General features: G+C 52.9%; 1 protein-coding gene across 2 annotated transcripts in view; it reads right to left on the bottom strand.

Annotated features, from left to right (window-relative positions):
- RRBP1 (ribosome binding protein 1) overlaps positions 1 to 20,399 on the bottom strand; it is a 58,685-nt gene that overhangs the window by 24,337 nt on the left and 13,949 nt on the right. For both annotated transcript variants that reach the window (XM_059039123.2, XM_067014186.1), the window contains exon 2: positions 11,037 to 13,065. In XM_059039123.2, the coding sequence (XP_058895106.1) occupies positions 11,037 to 13,044 (2,008 nt within the window). In that variant the 5' untranslated portion in view covers positions 13,045 to 13,065. The remainder of the gene's footprint in view (positions 1 to 11,036; positions 13,066 to 20,399) is intronic.

Here is a 20,399-nt window from a genome sequence, read left to right on the forward strand (position 1 = left end):
AGCTTGTCACTCCTGGACGCCCGACGCTCCCGCGAAAGCTTCACTCTCACTCAGCCCCTCATACAGCCCCAAAGACATGAAAGGGCGAACAGAGACGCCCCCAGTCTGGCAGCTCCTCACGCCGAGGCCCCAAACTGCCCACGAACTGTGGAACGACAGGGCCCCAAACGAGCTGAAACAAGCCAAGCGGCCGCCTGCAGCAGTACCTGCAGCCAAGCCCACCTCACTGACGACAGACAGGGGAAGGTTTCCATGGCAACCTGAAATTCTCTGGCCTGTCACAACATTTTCACTCCCTAGTCACAATATTGTCATTACAAGTCAAAGCACTTAGCAGGATCCCCTAATAAAGGGGACATGGCGCGTGGCGAGCTGGTTGCTACGAGAACCTTCACTTTAGAACTTTTTACCCCGTGAAGCTCGGGAGTAAAAATAACCATGTTGACATTAAAGGCCTAGGAGCTTGAGGGTGTCATGAAAACTGGGAGGTGGGGGGAGGCCCCCCTTCAGCCTTCATTCTTTTCAATGAAATATGTACGTAAAATAATTTTAATGGTAAACTTCTGCACCCTAGAGAAAATTCAAGTACAGCTAAGCCAAAAGAGAAGGAATCACTCGGATGAAAACCTCACGGTCAGCATTTTGGTCTCTGGGCTTCCTGCTCCGCCCCGTCGGCCTGCAGACCAACGTTTCTGCCAGGGTTTTTCAGAAGAGGGAGGTCGGCTGGAGTCAGACTGGGCAGGATGGCCTCTCTGAAGCTGGCCACTCAGATGTTTTCCTCTGCGGACTCAGAGAGGCCTGCTCCTGCGCTGGCCCCAGCCATGCCGGCTGCCAGGCACCTGCCACGTGGCTGGTGGTGGGAACTGGGGTGGCTCCCAGGGGAGCACACACCAGATTCTGAAAACTTCGTGTGGAAAAACAAAAGAATGTAAAATATCTACAATCATTTTTTTATATTCATTGCATATTGAAATGATAGCATTTTGGGTAACTAGGTTAAATGAAATATATTAAAATGAATTCCATGTGTCTCTCATTTGTCTCTTTTAGTGTGGCTCACAGTGTATTTCTGTGGGTCAGGCTGGCTACTCCTTTCCAGCCCTGGGTCCCCAAAGCACTGCCTGCTGAAGCCCTGGCAGCCCAGTCTCTGCAGAGGCCCCAGGTCCCCTGCTGCACTGCCCCCCGCCCACCTGGGGGAAGGGACACAGACCTGGATGACACAGCTACGCTTCCCTATGGAACGCCGTATCCTTCACGGCCACTATCCCAGTGGTCTCAAAGATGCATTCCCTCTAGGAGGGCCCTGTGCACAGAACGTTCCTGAGAGTATTTTAGGAGTGTCATTCTAACACACATTTGTTAAAACTTTCTCATGCAATGATACTAAATTGTATTAGATGTTCTAGTGAACAGAGTCACGAAAACTTGTAACAAATGGAACACCCCAAAGCTATGTAACAGCAGAACTTAACTCTCCTCGCCCACCCCCCACAGAAACTTCCACGGCCTTCTCCATCCTCATACAAACACTTCAGAATTATTTTTAGAGAGATATGACTTTACTTTTTTTCATTAAGGTAAGAACGGTGCCATCTTTATTCACCCCAAATCGGGGAACGTAAAACTGAAAGAAAGGAAAGTACTGGGAACCAGAACTCTGGGCCTCACGTGAGTGGCATTTATTTCTGGGTTTCAAGGCCCACGAGGTGGGCATGCTGACCCATACACAAAGGCCTAACGTGTCCTCTGGCAAAGGCTCAAAGGCTAGAGATAATCCTTGGGGTTGTGAAATCTTAAGGCCCTAAAAGAAATTTGCCAGAGACTCAACACCTATTCTGCGAAGCCACAGGCTTCACAAGGACCACGTGGCAGTGAACTCCCATGAGACGGGAGCATCCAAGGATTCGCCCACGTTGGTGAGTCTGAAATTCCAGGTACGGACGCGCCCGGAGGCCTGGGGGAGGAGCCAGGCGGCAGAAGGGCACAGTGGTCGGGGAGGGCCGGCGTCTCACTGCTCTGGAGTACCCCAGGCTCCTGCCTGGCCGGGAACACAGCGAGCACCCCAAGCGCTGTGCCCTGCAGGGATGGGGCAGCCTCCCCTGAGCGGGTGGCCTTGGCCATGGTCATTTCCCTCCAGGCGACAGCTCCCACGGGGTCCAGGCCAGAACCCGCAGAGCTGCGGACGCATCGAGGAGAGCTAGAAATGAGATTGCTGTGTGCCATCTCCTGACCTGCAGTGCTGACAGCTAACTCAGTGAAAAATAAATAAAACCACCACGGAGCTGAACACATCCACGGGCCAATTCTGGTCTGCAGGTCATCCCTGCCCTTGGGCTGTGGGCACCCTGGTCAGAGCAAGGCCCCTGGAGGCAGGTGGGCTGGGCCTGAATCCCGGCTCAGCTCCCTCCCACGTGTGCATCCTTGGGCAAGCGATCAACAGGGCCAGGAGCACCCCACACCCTGACCCCTCCTTGGGCAGACAGCACCCCAGTGAGGAACTTGGTTTGGGACGCAGGGGGTGAAGCAACTCTGCCTTCCTCTGCCCCCCAGCTGGCGCCCATGCCCCTGTGGACGGAGCGCTGGGGCCCACGGCCCCTGCTCGCACCACTGTCTTTGCACACGAGGTCAAGCGGGCAGCTCATTTAGGGAAACCAGGGGCCCTCTGTCTCCCTGGGCTCTGAGCTGAGAAGCACTCAGCGCTTGGGATAACGTGCCTCAAATTCCAAAACTACGCTCCCTTTCGTGACCATGCCGGGAGGCTTAATCACCTAAAATTAGACCTGTCCTGCAAAAAGGGCTTAGGAGTCTCCCCTCTCATCGTCGACCGTGGGGTCTCAGCCACCAGGGACTTGGTGCTGTTTCAGCAGCAGCCCCTCCAGGTATGGGCCCCGGAAGCCCTGCCTGCTCGTGCCCGGCTCAGCCAAGCGACCAGGAGGCGTCAGAACAGCTGCAGGAACTGCACACACAGCTGTGATCGAGGGAGTTACTGCCAGGCCCTGGCACGGGCATCAAGAGCTCCAGCTCCACTCCAGCTGCTGCTGTAGGTGCCCGGCAGCCCTGTGCAGATGGTCTCCAGACATGAACTATGCACCTACTGTGTACCCTGCAGTCTGCAAAATCCTGGAAGGGCCTGTGGGACTCCCAGGTAGGAGAGGGGAGGAGACCCCGGACACGGAATCAGGCAGCAGAGCCACAGGGCACCTGGGGAAGCAGCCATGGCAGCGCAGGAGATGCTTGCGCCAAACACTACCGGCGGAGAGCAGGAAGGGGAGGGAGTGGCAGGGATGACCCAAGGCTGGTGGAGCAGAGGCAGGTGGCACTGGCATGGGTCCCAGGGATCCAGGCTTCACCTCGTGGGCAAAGCGGCAGTGCCTCGGAGTGAGCAATGTTTGCACTTGAGGACACCTGGGGGCCAAGGCTGGAGGCAGGTCAGGGAGGAGCCCAGGGCCGGGGCTGAGCGCACTCAGGAAGCGGGGTGGCGGTGACAACGCAGGGCTCTGACAGCAGACACGGGTGGGGTCCTGGACGCCGGAGGAGAACTCCAACGGCAAAGACGCTCACGTCCCAGGGAACGTCCAGACCGGTTCTGAAGGCCTCTGCTCACACACACAGGTGCAGGCCGAATGGCAGCTGCTGGCTCTGGACCCTGCAGGGGTGTCACTCCAACAGTGTGGGTGGGGGACCTGCACGCTCCCCCCAACAGGAAGCCAGACCCCAGCCTCGGGAAGCCCCCCAGGACATCCCCAATCACCTGAGCCAAACTCAGGTCAAAGGCCAGGGCCCCAGGAAGGGCCCTTGCGCCTCCTGGAAGCCCAGCACTGCCTAAGCAATCGTCAGATTCAGAAACAGAGCCAAGCCCCCGACTCCCGCTGACCCCAAGTCCAGAGGGCGGCCACCATGTCCAGAAACGAGGAACCTGGGCCACCCTCCCAGCTGCACATTCACGGACAGTGGCCGTGAAGGGTCCTCCTGAGCCTTCGGGAAAGCGACCCTTCGAGGCCCTCGATGGAAGGTCCTCCAAATGCGTCAAGAGACGCAGCTGCAGCTCCTGCTGCCCTCACAGCTGCTGGTCTGCACCACGGCGGTCAAGGGCAGCACGCACGCAGCCGACCCCAAGCCCGGCTCAGGCTGAAGCCCAGCACTGCCCAGGGCTTCTGCCTCCCGACAGGGTGCAGGCCTCAGATCAGCGGCTGCACTGGACCCTGGCAATGGCATTTTAAGTGCACTGGAGCAAAGGACCGATAATGTCAAGAGCAACCCTACTTGGGGCCTTTGAATCAGGCCTTTTCATTTGGTTGGAGAAAAAAGTAATCTCTTGACAAACTGGGAGATTATACACATAATGACGTCTAATGGAGTTTTAAAAAAATCCTATAAATTGAATGACTGTATTTTTCTCTTTATACTTTTGTTTTTCCCCCCAAATTTTAAGAAAATCAATTTTAAATCTGAAAAAAAGAACTAAAACACATCACAGTATTTCTTAAAGAAATACAACCCCTGGAGGGCCTTTGTGCAAGCTCCTTCCTTGGGCCTGAGGGAACCAGGAGGTCTGACCTACTGCCTGCAGGAAGGACGGGGGACGTACAACCTCGGCCTCCTGCCCTGGCAGTGACGGGAGCCACAGCGCCACCCCGTTTAAGAGGACTGAATGGAGAGCCCTGGAAGAAAGACTTCCAGCAGCTTCTCTGAGACATGACACCAGACTCGCTTCCCCAGGGATGTTTTGTTCTTTCAAAAAGAAGAAAGGGAAAAGTTGAGTTTGAAGAACTTACACAGAAAGTGAAAAAAGCTCAGGAGCTCTGCAGTTTTCTTCAGAGTTTCAGACCCTGAGAAACTGAGTTAAGTTCAAAAGAGAGTCTCAAACGTAATCTCCACGACCCCCCCTTCTGTGCCTCAGCCTGCGCGGGAGGGGCAGCTGCTGGTGGCCGAGCCTGGGCAGGCACAGACGGAGACCCAGGCCCGGGGTCCCAACTCTCCCTTCTGGGAAGTCTTGAAACAGAGCTGAGCTTTGGTTTCTGCTGTCCTAAAACAGGTAAAAATACAAACCCACCTTTAAGGAAGTTGGGGGACAAATGCACAGAAAGAGCCCCTCCACACACACCAGGCTGGAGCGCAGTGGGGCCCGTTCCCGGGGAACCCGGCCTCAGGCACAGCAGCCTGCAGGGCACAAAGGATGCGGGCGGCGGCGGGGCGGGGGGGACACGGACGGGAGAGCAGGAGGCAGGGTTACAGCCACTGCCCAGACACACGGCTCAAGATGAAGCCCTGGGGGCTACAGACACCCCGACTGAAGGTCTCCTGGTGGGTCTGGCCCCTGCCCTGTTACGTTACAGGACACGACCCTATTCCTGCATCTCCCGGGGTCCAGCAGCGGCAGGAGGCCTCTCACAGCACGAAGCTGACACCCCTAGGATGCTGCCACATCCCAGATGCAGGAACTACCTTTATTTCTCACCTGACCTCAGTCACCACCATCTGCTGGGTGCCCAGGGGCTAGGGCAGCCCAAGAAGCACTGGCCACTTCCCTTCCTCAACCTGCACCCCCGAAGGAGCAGGAGTTCTCTCTGCGGCTCAGAGGACGCTCGGGGCCCTGAGGTCAGGGTGGGGCTCCACCCTGGCGCCTGAAGGGGTGGGACCTCCACTTTGGTACGAGGAGGGCCTGTTTCTTCAACTCACAGACAAATAATGGAGTTTTGGTTTCTCTTCCATTAACAAGAATACGTGTTACAGAAAAACTGGAAAATGCAGAAGGGTGAAGGGAAGAAAATAAAATTCACCCACAGTCCTCCCCGCAAAGATGGCCTTTCTGCCCAGTGGACTTGTGAGTGCATCGGACTCAGCCGTCGTGGGGTTAAGCGGGCCGGTCTGAGGGTACCTCCACCTCCTGGAGGCTGGCTGGGCCCTGACGTGATGGCCCCTGGCCCCCGGTAGATGGCCCGCGTTCGCATTAAGGGCCAGGGTCTGGCATGATGCCAGGCACACAGTCCAAGAGGAGGGCCCCCTGTCCTCAACCTCGCTCGGCAGTGATGCCCGCAAACCTAGCCCCCGTGGCAGCACGAGTCCCAGGGCTTGGGCCCAACTCCGTTTCCAGAAGGTGCCTCCTGTCTGGCCTAAGTCTGGGCATCCAGTTCCCCAGGCCCGGCCCGCACTGTGTTTGCGTGGACTCCCTTCCAGGAGCTGAGGAACGGCCCTGCCGAGGGGGCCCCAAACCACCCCCACGTCCGCTTGCTTCCTGGGCAAGCGTGCTTTCCTGATGAACACGAATACTCGTCGCGGTGGCTCTCGGAGAACAAACCAGCAGAGGCCTGGACGGTGCCGCTGACTCAGAAGCTTCAGTTCTGGAAGTTTCCACTTCGTTATGATTCCACGAATCCCCTCTTCTCCAGACACTGGGAAAAGAGTCCATGCTTCTGTTTCATAACCAAGTGTTTTCTTGTAGTCCACACCTGGGCTCCTGACGGCCCTGAAATCGCCCCCGTCTCCACAGAGCCATGTGAGCACCGAGGTCAGGTTGGGGGCGGGGGCGCTCGCGTGGGCCCATCACCGCGGGAACCGTGCGCTGCGCCAGGCCTCCAGAGGGTAAGGCAGATAGAGCTTGTCTTCCTAAATTAAAAATGCACCTGCCTTTTGACTTAGCAGTTACCTATATAGGAATTTATGTTACAGAGGTACTCACCCAGTGATACATGTACGCCACTGCAGCATTAATTTCAGCAGCAAAAGAACGGAACACTGCTTCATGGCATTTAAATAAATGACGTTATGGTCACGTCGTGGGCTACGATGCAGCTGAAAGCGGCAGCCCCGGGGTGTGCTGAGGAACAAAGGAGGCAAGTCCGTCTCTGCAACACAGGCTGGCTGCGTGTGCCGTGTGATGATCGGGGCATCTCCAGGGGCCCCCCAGGAGGTCGGTGGTGGCTGTGATGGAGTGGAGAGGAAGACTCTCAATTCTTACCTTCCACACTTCCATACTGCTTGAATTTTGTTTGCTGGAAGCACGCATTTACACGATAAATTTTAAAAAGGATTAGGAAGGTGGGTGTCCACTGTCAAGTCTGGTCAGGGACAAGGGGTGAAAACCTGTCACACAGCCTCGATTTGCTCCTGTAGGAAGATCAGGTCAGAAGTTCCAGAATAGCTCCAACTCGGGCCTGCAGAAGCGTGTCCTGTGCCCGCTCTCCTCTGGGGCTCCTGTCAGCGGAGGCCCTGCAGGGACAACTGGGTGTCAGGTAAGACCGGGACAACTGAGGGAGCCACCCCAGCTCCAGGGCTGGTCTTGCTGCTGACGTGCCACGTGTGTGGGCCAACCACAGGCTCTGGGAGCTCACTCACGGCTTCCGTGATGTGCGGGACGACGGGGAGCTCACTCCCACCCCACTCAGGACACAGACAGAACAAAGACGGAGGAACTCCTGACGCCACCACAGGACTGCAAAGACAAGTCCATTTTCACAGGGCCTCCTGCAAGGTGACCCAAGAGGTCCCCTCATTCCCGATGGCTCTTGTTTAGAAAAGCTTCGTCCAGTAGAACCTTCTGTGCTGATGGAGATGGTCTTCATCTGCACTGTCCAAACGGGTAGCCACTGGCCCTGTGGAACTACTGAGACGTTGAGTGCAGTTTTCACTCTGACTTTTGACTGATTTGAATGTTAACTGGCCCCACATGACCAGCAGCTCCTGAACTGGTCAGCGCAGCCCCAGAACCTAGCTCTCTGGTGCCAACGGTTAAACCTCGTGGCCCTGGACCCTCCCTGCCCAAGCCCGGGTCGCCTCCCCCAAGCTCCCTCCCCAGCCTGCTCCGCACCAGCAACGCAGACCCCCCCCCCCAACCATCTCCCTCATCCCCACGGCATGTTCATCAGGACACCTCACCCCCCAAGGCATGCACACCTCAGGCCCCCGAGTTTCTGGATGCCCAGGGCCAGCCAGCCAGCGGGGATCTGTCCACAGTTCCCTCGAGGGGGTACCCATGGCCCTGAAGAAATGGGGTGGGCGGGCCCCAAACTGACAGAATCCCAGCTGGTGGTCAAGGAGGTCAAGGGCAGGCAGCCAGGGGTGACCTCAGCCTTTCAGGTCAAGGGAGGAGCACGGAATACGACGTGTAACTAAGTGAAGGGAACACGGCCTGCTTCTCACTGGGCAACGCGGCCACAGGGGCCAAAAGCTCGATGTGAGTCAAATGAATTGGACCCCGAGCTCCACAAACAAGCTGTGACCGCAAGGGCAGTGTGAGCCGGTTCCATGAGCCACGGGAAAAGCTGAGCCGCCCGTCCACACCCGTCCTCATACCCTCAACCACCATGGCTGTGGTGGACGTGGCTCAGTGGGGAATGCGGGGCAAGTCAGAGCGACAGGCTCACTCTGCCCTTGGGAAGCGGTCCTTCACAGGCGCAGCTGCAAAGCTGCTCGAAGCCAAGCCCTTACAGAAAGAGCCCACCTCCCTTTCCTGCCCCCACCCCCAGCAGACTCGGGGCCCTGACCATCGCCGCAACAGCACCAGCATCTCCGGGGAGCTGCTTAGAAACGCAGCACCTCGGCCCCGCTGGGAACCACTGAGTCTTTATCTTAACAAGATCTTGCACGTCAAAGCCTGAGAAGCCCTGCCCTGGGGGGATCTCCACGGAGACGGTTGGTGGGTGGGTCGGGGAGGGCAGCGGCGGACAGGGGCCTGCATCCACTTCGAGGGCCCACCAACCGTGGGGAAACGGGGGAAAGCACACGGGGCACATCCAGGAAAATGAAAATCCGCAAGTGTGTCCCCCCCATTTCCAACTCTTCAGAGTTGAAGACTGAAGCAATTCACCGCTCAGGTGTCACATCACCCACAGGCCACCCGGTGTGGCTGTGCTCTCTTTGGGGCCTGTCCGCGTGCTACGCGGCTGGCTGTGTGGCCCAGAGCCCCACCCTTCGTGATTTCCTCCCTGCAACCTCAGAGTCACGGCCCCCTGCCACCTGAGTTGATCAGTACTAATTTCAGCCATCTTTCCTATTTTCTAAGGTTTGATTTCTTTTTACGTTAACTCCAATTGATACACACCTGACATTTTCACAGGAGCTAAGCAGACCCTTCCAAACCTTAAATATCCTGCCCAGGATCACTGCCTTGACCTGTCCCCTCCCCGCCCTGAAGCACAGGTGAGATGCAGTCTAGTTAGGACCACTCTTCCCTGACCTGCTGGCCTCGGTCCAGGATGTGTTCACACATCAGACAGAACCGGCCTCCCAATAGCCACTTAAAAATCTATTCAGTATTCTTACTTATTTTTCCCTCCAGAGGGGACTTTTAAGCCCACTGAAATTTTGGCAGGAAGAACAGTAAACTACTAAGTTAACTTGGGAGTGACTATCATTTTATCTGCAATATTTAATCTTTCTTTTCCTGAACCATGGTATTTTTTCTGTTCAAATTTCCTCTTATACCACCTCAGGCGAGCTGCTCTGTGGGTTCACACAGGTCATTAAGTTAGGTCTTCCTCCCAACAATGTTCTTTATTACCTGCAAATTAGGACAATTTTGCCTTCCTTTCTAATATTATCATGTTTCTGTTTCATACCTTACTTCAGTGGCCAAAGCCATACACAGTAACGATGACCACAGGAAGCTCTAGCCTGAACACACCTGATGCACGAGAAGCCAGAGAACAGGTGGCTCTCACCTGCATCCCCATCTTCTGCCTCGAATGCCCTCCTCCCAGGGCCAAGTGGAGCATCACCATGAAGACAGGGCAGTGTGCTCTCCCTCCGCCACGGAGTCAGGGCTGAGGCTGAGTGCCTGGGTTTTCAAAGGGCCTGAGAGGCTGACGTGGACTGTGGGGCAAGGTGGGCTGGTCCCTGACCCTCACATGGGATGAGTGTTGCCTGAGTAAATGTCCCCCCAGGAGCTGGGGCGGAGGAAACAGCAAAGCAGATACAGCTTCACAGAGGGAAGAAACGTAGGGCCCTGCCTACCTGGCACAGGTCCAAACGTTTCAAAGCCCCTAATGTACCTCAACAAGACAAATGCAATTAATTTGCCAAATCAACTAATGGCTAATCTAAGAAAGAAAGAAATCTAGAGAGAAAGAGAAGAAGACAGAGAGAGAGAAAGGGAGGGAGGGAGGAAGAAAACATCAGACTACTGTATCAAGTGAGTGATGAATATGAAACAGGAACTCACGGGCCCAATTTCTACAGTAATCCATACTAAAAAGATAACGGAAATTCATGTTCTACATTATCTAATATATGTATCTGATACATAATATCTATTTTAATGTTCTATTAATGCTCCATTACATAACGGGGGTGGGGGGTAGTGAAGAGGGAAAACTGGGAGGCAGGGGTGTGGATGCCATTGTTTCTCAGAAACGTCATCCTACTGCTATCATGCAACAAACATCTAGAAAAGAACAAAGCTATGCTAAAGCACCAGGTGAGGTAAGAACGCAGAACAGGCTGACAGAACGCAGCCAGACGTTTGAGAAAGACTGCAAGACATCGAACTGTCCTAGACTGGGTGGTGGATGGAGTCACTGCTCCTAATTCCTCACCTCTCCTCAACTCACACCTTTTCCCAGGTCACTCCGCAGTCCCTCCCACTAGGGACAGTAGACTTCCTGCCCCTTGACGCAGGCTCAGTCTCATGGCCTGCTCTAGCCAACAGGATGCTGGTTTGAGCAGTACCCTTTCGCAGCTCTGCCACAACCGTGGGAGGGCCTCTGCCCTCGAGAGTCACTGATGCCTCGGCCAGGGCCCCAGAAGAAACACATAGAGAGACCTATGTTCAACCTGCAGCAGGAGCTGAACCAATTAAACTGCAACATGAAGCAGAGCCACCAGTCGAGATAACCCCGACCAGTCAACCTCCAGCCAAGTCAACAGAAACATGAGCAGGAATAAACGACTGACACTGTAAGACCCTGAACTCTGGGATGTTTGTTATGCAGCCATGTGGCGATAGCTGACTGATACAGACAGCTTCCCCAAAGGGAATCCATAAGCCATTTAAAAACAGCTTTTCCCTCCAAATTCATAAAGAAATCAAAGCTACTCACCAGGCTCACCTTTCTTCTTAGACCCAGACTTCTTCTTCGCAGGAGCTTCTTGCTTTGGTGCCTCCTGGCTCTGGACCATATCTGCGTTTTTGCCCTGGATAGGAGCTGACTCTGCCTTTTTACCCTGATTGGCAGATGTATCCACCTTTTTGCCCTGGTTGGGGGACCCTTCTGACTTTCTGCCCTGGTTCAAGGTTCCCTCTGCCTTTTTGCCTTGATTGGGGGCCCCTTCTGCTTTTTTCCCCTGGTTCACAACACCCTCCGCCTTTGTGCCCTGATTAGCAACCGAATCTGCCTTTTTGCCCTGATTCTGGCCCCCCTCCACTTTCCTGCCCTGGTTGGGGGTCCCCTCTGCCTTCTTGCCCTGGTTGGAGGCCCCTTCTGCCTTCTTCCCCTGGTTGGGAGTCCCCTCTGCCTTCTTCCCCTGGTTGGGGGTTCCCTCTGCCTTCCTTCCCTGGTTGGCGGCCCCTTCTGCCTTCTTGCCCTGGTTGGGGGTCCCCTCTGCCTTCTTGCCCTGGTTGGGGGTTCCCTCTGCCTTTTTACTCTGGTTCTGAACCACTTCTACCTTTTTGCCCTGATTGGGGCTCCCCTCTACCTTTTTGCCCTGGTTTGGAGTACCTTCCTCTTTTTTGCCCTGATTCTGGGCCCCCTCTGCCTTCTTGCCCTGGTTCTGGGGCCCCTCTGCCTTCTTTCCCTGGTTGGAGGCCCCTTCTGCCTTCTTGCCCTGGTTGGAGGCCCCTTCTGCCTTCTTGCCCTGGTTGGCGGTCCCCTCTGACTTCTTGCCCTGGTTCTGGGCCCCCTCTGCCTTCTTGCCCTGGTTGGGGGTCCCCTCTGCTTTCTTGCCCTGGTTCTGGGCCGCCTCTGCCTTCTTGCCCTGGTTGGAGGCCCCTTCTGCCTTCTTGCCCTGGTTCTGGGCCCCCTGTGTCTTCTTGCCTTGGTTGGGGTTCCCTTCTGCCTTCTTGCCCTGATTCTGGGTCCCTTCTGCCTTCTTTCCCTGATTCTGGGCCCCCTCTACCTTCTTGCCCTGATTCTGGGCCCCCTCCGTCTTCTTGCCCTGGTTGGGGGTCCCCTCTGCCTTCTTGCCCTGGTTCTGTACCCCCTCTGCCTTCTTGCCCTGGTTCTGTACCCCCTCTGCCTTCTTGCTCTGGTTGGGGGCCTCCTCTGCCTTCCTTCCCTGGTTGGGGGCCCCCTCTGCCTTCTTGCCCTGGTTCTGGGCCCCTTCTGCCTTCTTGCCCTGGTTCTGGGCCCCCTCTCCCTTCTTGCCCTGGTTCTGGGACCCCTCTGCCTTCTTGCCCTGGTTGGGGGCCCCCTCTGCCTTCTTGCCCTGGTTGGGGGCCCCCTCTCCCTTCTTACCCTGGTTCTGGCCCCCCTCTGCCTTCTTGCCCTGGTTCTGGGCCCCCTCTGCCTTCTTGCCCTGCATAGCACTGGTGGCAGAGGCACTGCCCTTGGCACCCACTGGGGACACAGCCACCATAGGGACCTCTTTGGGAGCGGCTTCCAAAATGGCAGCCTTTGAGGCAAGAACCTGGATGGAATTTACTACAGAACTGACTGCTGGTTCCACCTTTGCCACTTTTTTCTCCTTCTTCTTTTTGTCCTTAGGGGAAGAAGCCGGCTTCTCCTGGGGCATGGCTGGTACCGTGGCTACAGGGGGAATGACCATGGGGGACTGGACTGGGGTTGGAGCCACCGCCACTGCAGGCGCCCGCACTGGGTCCTTGGGGAGGATGGTCACGTTGGGGCCTGGCTCATGGTCAGGTATCTTCCCGTTGGGTTTCTCTTCCTTTTTCTTGGTCTTTCCTTTCTTCTCCACTGTTTTCTCCTTCTTTTTTTTCTCCACTTTCTGATGGTGAGTCTTCGCCATCTCCTTGCGCTGGTTGGCTAGAGCTTCTTCATACGACGTCTCCTTCATGGAGAACGTCGACACCAAGAAGATGCCAATGGCGGAAACAACCATGAATCCACCAAAGACCACAACCCCCAAGGTCTGGGTGTCGTAAATATCCATCCTGGCTTGCTTTCCTTTCACCTGCCAAATACATACATGTCAATCACTTTTTGTAGAAACTGAGGTATTCAACAAGCGCCACCCCCACCCCCAACACCTGACTTAATGGTTTCACTAATTCTTCAGACTGATAAAGTGAAGGAAGAAACAAACTCAGGCCATCTCCGACGTCACCCATTCTCCCCGGTCCCTTCAGAAGTGAGCAACTCTTACATAAGATATTCCATTAGTGCCGGGACATACGAAGCCATGGAGAGATGGCAGCAAGGAGCTCTATAACCAGGGCACATAACACCCAGGAGACTCAAGATGCCGTGATCCCAGTTCACGACGTTCCCCACTGCAGGGGTCAAAGATGCACATGAGCACAAGCACCGGCCAAGTGTGAGACAACTGGGAGTAGTGAGGACTGTGGCAAACTGCCCCACTACATTAGGGCCAGGTGACGCCCAGCCACAGCTGATTACTGTACACATGCGGGCACCATGTTGAGAGATCTTTTGCTTTCTCACATTAATTTTCTCACAGAAAATTTCTCACAGAAATTTTTTTTTTGCTTAACGTGAAGTTGACTGATTTTAAAAATACCATGTGAGTCAAACCAAACACGGCTGCCGGCTCTCAGCCACAGCGTCCAGGCCAGCAGGCCCTCGTGAGCCATCTGACTCTGCTGCCTCCATTTCCTCCAGTGCTGATAAACACAACTACTCAGGACCAAAGATGAGAAACTATGCATTACAATCCAGAAAGTTGATCATAATTTGTTGAGGAAAAGTGGCCTTTAACCAGTGATAGCTCCAAAGAGCTATGCAACCTGCAAACTTGCACATTAGGAAACAGGAAACATCAGTCTTGGGAAGCCGACCAAGTAAGACTCCAGGTTTGGAATTTTACATCCAGAGGCTGCAAAGAGGGAGGAGACCGTTTGCCTGATGACAAACTCCCAACCAAAAGGATGAACCACCCCTTCTTGCTGGCCGGGGACCAAAGTCCATAGGGTCAGAGGTGGCCAGGTCCACACCCATCAGCTGTCAGCGGGGCTAAATCTGACTTCAGTGAGAAACTCCAACAGGTTCATTTCTTGGATACATTCAACTTTCATCAACTAATTTTTTGTTGTTGTTGTTGTTTTTTGTTTTTTGTTTGTGGTACGTGGGCCTCTCACTGTTGTGGCCTCTCCCGATGCGGAGCACAGGCTCCGGATGCACAGGCTCAGCGGCCATGGCTCACGGGCCCAGTCGCTCCGCGGCATGAACCCGTATCCCCTGCATCGGCAGGTGGACTCTCAACCACTGCGCCACCAGGGAAGCCCTATCAACTAATTTTCATGCTACTACAATCACATTCCAGTCCCCTGAACTGGGGAGTGAGAAACAGCTCCCCCAGGAGGACTAGCAGTGGACCTGAGAAGGGAACGCAATGGTGACAGGTGGGGGAGGAAGGCAGAAAGGGGGAGAGCTGAATGGCCCCCGGGTCCCCAGAGCACAGTTTCGCCGTCTTTCTACAAAACCCCGCGGGAAGAGGGTGGAACGCGCTCTGCTCTCCACAGTGGTAAGTCCCTCAGCTGCGGCTGTGACACTTACTTCACCCAGATTGTCGCCGGGCCTGCAGCTCCAGGTCAAGCTCCACATTCCACTCCTCAGGCCCGAGGTGGACTCCGGGGGCAGCGGATTCTGACCCCGGGCCATGGGTTCTGGCAGCGAAATGCACAGCCAGGGCCCCTCACACATGACAGTCAGGAGAGGCCACCCGACACGAGCCCTTCGGGATCCTCGCAGCCAAGTGTGCAAAAGGCCTGGAGGGGGGTCCCGCGGGCGGGAGGACAGGGACAAAAAGCTGGAACGTTCCAGGCCCCGTTCTAACCCCGCTGCTTGGAGGGCGTCCACCAACTGCAACTCCAGGTCCTCACAAGCACCCCTCAGAACTTCGCCAACATGGACACGTTTCAGGTACAAAGCAACACCATAATCACTATATCCATCCTATTCAGATGACCTTCTGTACAGCACAGAGAACTCTACTCAATGCTCTGTAATGACCTACATGGGAAAAGAATCCGAAAAAGAATGGATATAAAAATTCTTTGAAACACCCCTTCTCCAGAGGCAGCACCACACCAGAAGCCCGGGTCACCCCGGCTGAGAGTCCGTAAGCCCCAGGTGGCATCCCCAACAAGCCCTGGAGGGCGAGTCCCCTGGAGCCCCAGGGCCACCAGCCCCCATGATGGGCGCCTGCCCCCCACCGTGGGCTCTGCAGATGTGTGGTTTGGTTAGAAAAGCCACGGTTGAAAAGTCAGCTTTGACTCTCAAGTTAGGCAAACACGGGATACAAAAATATATTCTGTTAGGGGCAGAGTGGAGAGAAGCCAGCTGGGAGAGCATTTCCCTCCGCAGTGGACAGACGGATATCTGAGTCCATCACAGATGTGTCTTCCCAACCCTGCAGGACCGCTGCTCCAGAAAGAAACTGCATCCCCACCACTAACTCCTGAGTAAGGGTTTCTCTGAAAGGACGCTTTCACAGGCAAATGAAAAGCCCTAGAGTTGTGGTAACTCAGTGAAACAGTGAAGGCTCAGGACACATCAGCATCACCACGGACAGCCAAGAAGTTGAGGTGGAAGCCGCGTTCCCGTTGTCCCGCAGGGTCGGCTCCTGCTCGAGGGGCAGGAGTACCACCCGTGCTCACAGGCACAGCAAAGCCAGCGATGCCTCCAAGGACGCTCTCAAGGTCAGCCTTCCTGCGCTTCGCTTCTGAAATCCCCACCGTGGTAAAAGGCCCCCAGCAGGAATCTCCCGCAGGGTTTTCCCAAGGGCCGTGCCCAGGAAGGCAAAGAATCCGGCCAACCGTGCCGCTGCATCCTGTGTGGGCTGACCACAGAGAACCTGCACTCTGTCAATCCCGGAAACTTCTATGAAATGTGCGCTCTTATTTACTATGGCCAGTCCGCCTAGAACGCAAAGCAGAAAGGTGAAGGCCTGCCAGGGTAGGGAGCAGGACACTGCCCAGAGGCTCGGGGACCACTCCCAGGCTTGGCCGGCTGACACGCCCTGGGCCACCTCAGGGCTCCTCAGAGAACGGCTTTCCTGTGCTCCTGGGAGTAAGGACTCGGGAACAGAAGTTAAGTGGATGCCCCAGGCACGGACTACATTTGCTGATTCGTGTGGCCCGACCTGGCTTGTCCAGTCTGGCCAGTTCAGTCTAACGTGGCAATGGGGATTTGAGGACGTTTTGCGAAAAGGCCCCTCAACCGCACCCCTGGGGCGGGGTCTCATCCCTCTCCAGCTGCTCCTCGGGGGCCACGTGTGGGCACTTGGAGAAGCCACGGCAGGGGTGCGAGACGAAGCCTCCCGACTGAGCCCAAGCCCCATTTCCTGGGCGTTAGGTGACTTACCAGGAAGGCACAATCTAAAACACAACGACGATAAAATGGAGACACTAGCAGATACGGCTGCATCAGGATCACTGTCGCCTTGTTTTTGTAAATATTATGAAATATTTCAAATATATGGAAGATTAAGAGAAATATCGTGAACGTCCATTTACCTACCACCCAGGTTTAGCAAATCCAAACATCTTTCCCCATTTACTTGAGATATACATATGTAGTATCTCATCCTTCTCTCCAGAGAGAACCAACACTCAGAATGCCACCACTTCCACATGTGTGCGTGTGTGCTTACACATGTCCAGCACCGCTACAGTGAGGGCTGCGTGAGACACCACTGCGGGCATCACCGGGCAGCATTTCATCCTCTAGGACACACCACAGGGCCCAGGGCTGCTCCCCCAGGGCAGTGCCGCGAGCCCCGCCCTCTGCGTCCCGCACCATCTCCTCCTGCGCTCACACCCAGCTATGTCCCCACGTGCCTCCCATGGTGAGCCAGCCCTTCACCGCTGCTTCCACAACATTGTCTGTTCATACCCTTGGCCCATTTTCTAAAGGGTTGTCTTTTTCTCTCATTTGTAGGTGTCCTTTACACATTTGGATATTAACCATTTGTATCCAAAGTCTGTGGTTTCTTTTTCAACCAATTTTGTTTGAAAAATTGTTTCACTGTTTTGTTTTACACAGTGTTTTCTTGTTTTATTGCTACCACCCCAGAGTCAAAGAAAACCTGTTTTCTTTTTCTTTTTTTAAGGAAAAATCTGTTGCTATGCTTTAAATCTAAATAATTATTCAGTTGTGTTGGAGAAAGGCAACGCATTCCTAGGGGTCAAAACGCAAAAGGAACAAAGGGATTGATACAGAGTGAAAACCTCCCTTACACCCCTGACTCTCAGCCACCCAGGTTCCAATCACTGGGAGAGAAGTCCTTTCACTGTTTATTTTCTTCTACAAACTTCAGAACACTTTTCATAGTTGGGTTTCTAATCACCTGGGATCTACTGGGATCTACTCTGGCATAGGACAGGAAATAGGGTCAGCTTCCCGCACGGCTTAAGTTACCCAGCGCCCCTTCTGGACTGGTCCATCCCCCTTACCCTCCAACTTTCACAGCCGCCTCTGTCCCCTCTGGTTTACAGTACACGTGGATCCCTCACGGGACTCACTTTGTTCCATCTACATGTTATTTACGCCCTGCATCAATACTACATTTTGGCCTATGCATCCCTTCCAAAAATTCTACTGGAACTTTTATTTGAAACACACTGAATTTAAAGGTGAACATGGGGAGAGCCGATGCTGTATACTATGGGAGCGGTCGGTGAATGGAGTGTGTAGCACTCCACTTATTTCAACGTTCTTTTATACTTGCAGGGAGCTTTTATGATCTTCTCTATAGAAGTTTTACACATCTTTTTTGTTGTTGTTAAGGTTATTGCTATTTTTAAATGTACTAGAAAAAGATTTCTTTTTCTTTTTCTAGCTACAACCAGCAAAGTTATTCATTTTTGCATGTGTGTCGTTTACCCAAATATTATGCTAAACTCTCGTCAAATCCAGGAGTTTGTGGATTCTCTTCAAGAAAAATCACCTTTGAAAAGAGTAACTTCTTGCTTTCTAAGCCACAACATCGCTTCTCTCTCGTCTCACAGAGCCGGCTCCAGTCTCGCTGCTCTCACGGCCGAGTCTCCACTTCTGATCCTTCACTGTTAGATGCTGTGTTGACTGTAGGCTTTTGGTAGAAACCTTTGATCAGGTTAAGCTATCTTATATTCCTAGTTACCTTTCCTTTTTTAATAGGGTATTTTAGCAAATGCTTTCTCTTTACCACTTGACATTTAATCTGAATTGGATTGAATTAAAAGAATATATTCTAATGTTAACTCACAGATTGTTCTGATGGTGTAAACACTTCTTGACGGTAGGTCTTTTCTTTTCTAATCCCTCACTAGATTTGGTCTAGTGAGACCACTAGACCTCTTGGTCTCTCTTGCCCCTCCCCGCTTCCCTCTCCCCACTGGCAACCACTAGTTTGTTCTCTATACTGTGAATCTGCTTCTTTTTTTAATATTCACTAGTTTGTTGTATTTTTTAGATTCCACATATAAGTGACATCATACGGTATTTTTCTTTCTCTGACTTATTTCACTTAGCACAATAACTTCTAGGTTCACCCATGTTGTCACAAACGGCAAAATTCCATTCTTTTTTATGGCTGAGTAGTATTCCATCATATACATATATATATAAAAATATATATGCGATATATATATATCACATTTTCTTTTATCCATTCATCTGTCGATGGACAATTTAGGTTGTTTCCATGTCTTGGCTATTGTAAATAGTGCTGCTATGAACACTGGGGTGCATGTATATTTCTGAATTAGTGTTTTTGTTTTTTTCAGATACATACTCAAGAGTAGGAGTGCTGGGTCATATGGTAGTTCTATTTTTAGTTTTTTGAGGAACCTCCACACCGCTCTGTTTTCCACAGTGGCTGCACCAATTTACATTCCCACCAACAGTGTATGAAGGTTCCCTTTGGCAGAGAGCTGATTTTTAATTGCTATTTCAATTTCAATTTCAATGATGATTCCAGAACCAGCTTTTGGGTTTGTGATCCAATCTATATAATTAATTTTTATTATTCCTTCCTCCAACTTCCACTGGTTTATACTGTTCTAACTTCTTGACATGAACACTCCATGATCATGGATTTATCAGTTTCTCCTGGGAATCTGTCGATTTGTGCTTTATTTGGAGGGCATCTAATTAGGTGAATATAAGATCAGAATTGTTACATCTTTCTGATAAAGTTCCTACTATTTTTTCCTTTATTATAAAGTGATCCTCTTTATCCCTAATAATGATCTTTTTTTTTCCCACTTCATTCTGATTGTATGTCTGATTTGACATGAATACACTACCATGTGTAAAATAGACAGCTAGTGGGAACCTGCTGCATAGCACAGGGAGCTCAGCTTGGTGCTCTGTGATCACCTTGATGGATGGGATGGGGGATATATATATAGAGATATATAGATATATATATATAGCTGATTCACTTCGTTGTACAGCAGAAACTAACACAACGCTGTAAGGCAATTGTACTCCAGCTTAAAAAAAAAAAAGTTACGCCAACTTTTGGGGGGTTAATATTGGCCTAGAATAATTTTCTGTTCTCCACTTGCAACCTTTCGGGATTCATATGTTTTAAGTGGAGCTCTTAAAAATAGCATATAGCTGGATTTTATTTTCAGACCAGCAAGGCAATTTGTCTTTTTAACTGGTACGGTTAGTTCACCAACATCTACTGTGATAGCCTATGTATCTGGACTCATTTATACCCTTGTTTTGTTACTCTTATTTACAATACTTTTACTTTGCTTATTCCCCCTTTATTTATTTGCATTCCACTGGACATCTTTTCCTCTGTGTTTGAAAGTTACACTTCTCTGTTCTTGTGTGTGTCTGTGTACAAGCGCTCTTTTAAAAAAACTGTAATTAAAATGTCTTTTCCGGGCTTCCCTGGTGGCGCGGTGGTTGAGAGTCCACCTGCCGATGCAGGGGACACGGGTTCGTGCCCCGGTCCGGGAAGATCCCACGTGCCGCGGAGCGGCTGGGCCCGTGAGCCGTGGCCGCTGAGCCTGCGCGTCCGGAGCCTGTGCTCCGCAACGGGAGAGGCCACAACAGTGAGAGGCCCGCGTAACACAAAACAACAACAAAAAAGTCTTTTCCCCTTACGTTCTCCTAACATACACACCTGACACTTCCCAGGAGCCTTGGTGCTCCACCCGTTTCTCCCTCACACACACCTGGACATCCTGCAGGTGCTTGGAGTTCCAGACACTCGTGTTAAATTACCCAAATGGTTCCCAACCTGTTGCTGGCCACTGCTTCCTGCACCTCAGGCCTTCTTTTGAGTCTCCCCAAAGTACATCCTCGACTACTTGTTTCAGCAAGAAT

The sequence above is a fragment of the Kogia breviceps genome, chromosome 14 (genome assembly GCF_026419965.1).
Source record: "Kogia breviceps isolate mKogBre1 chromosome 14, mKogBre1 haplotype 1, whole genome shotgun sequence".
Taxonomy (NCBI): Eukaryota; Metazoa; Chordata; class Mammalia; order Artiodactyla; family Physeteridae; genus Kogia; species Kogia breviceps.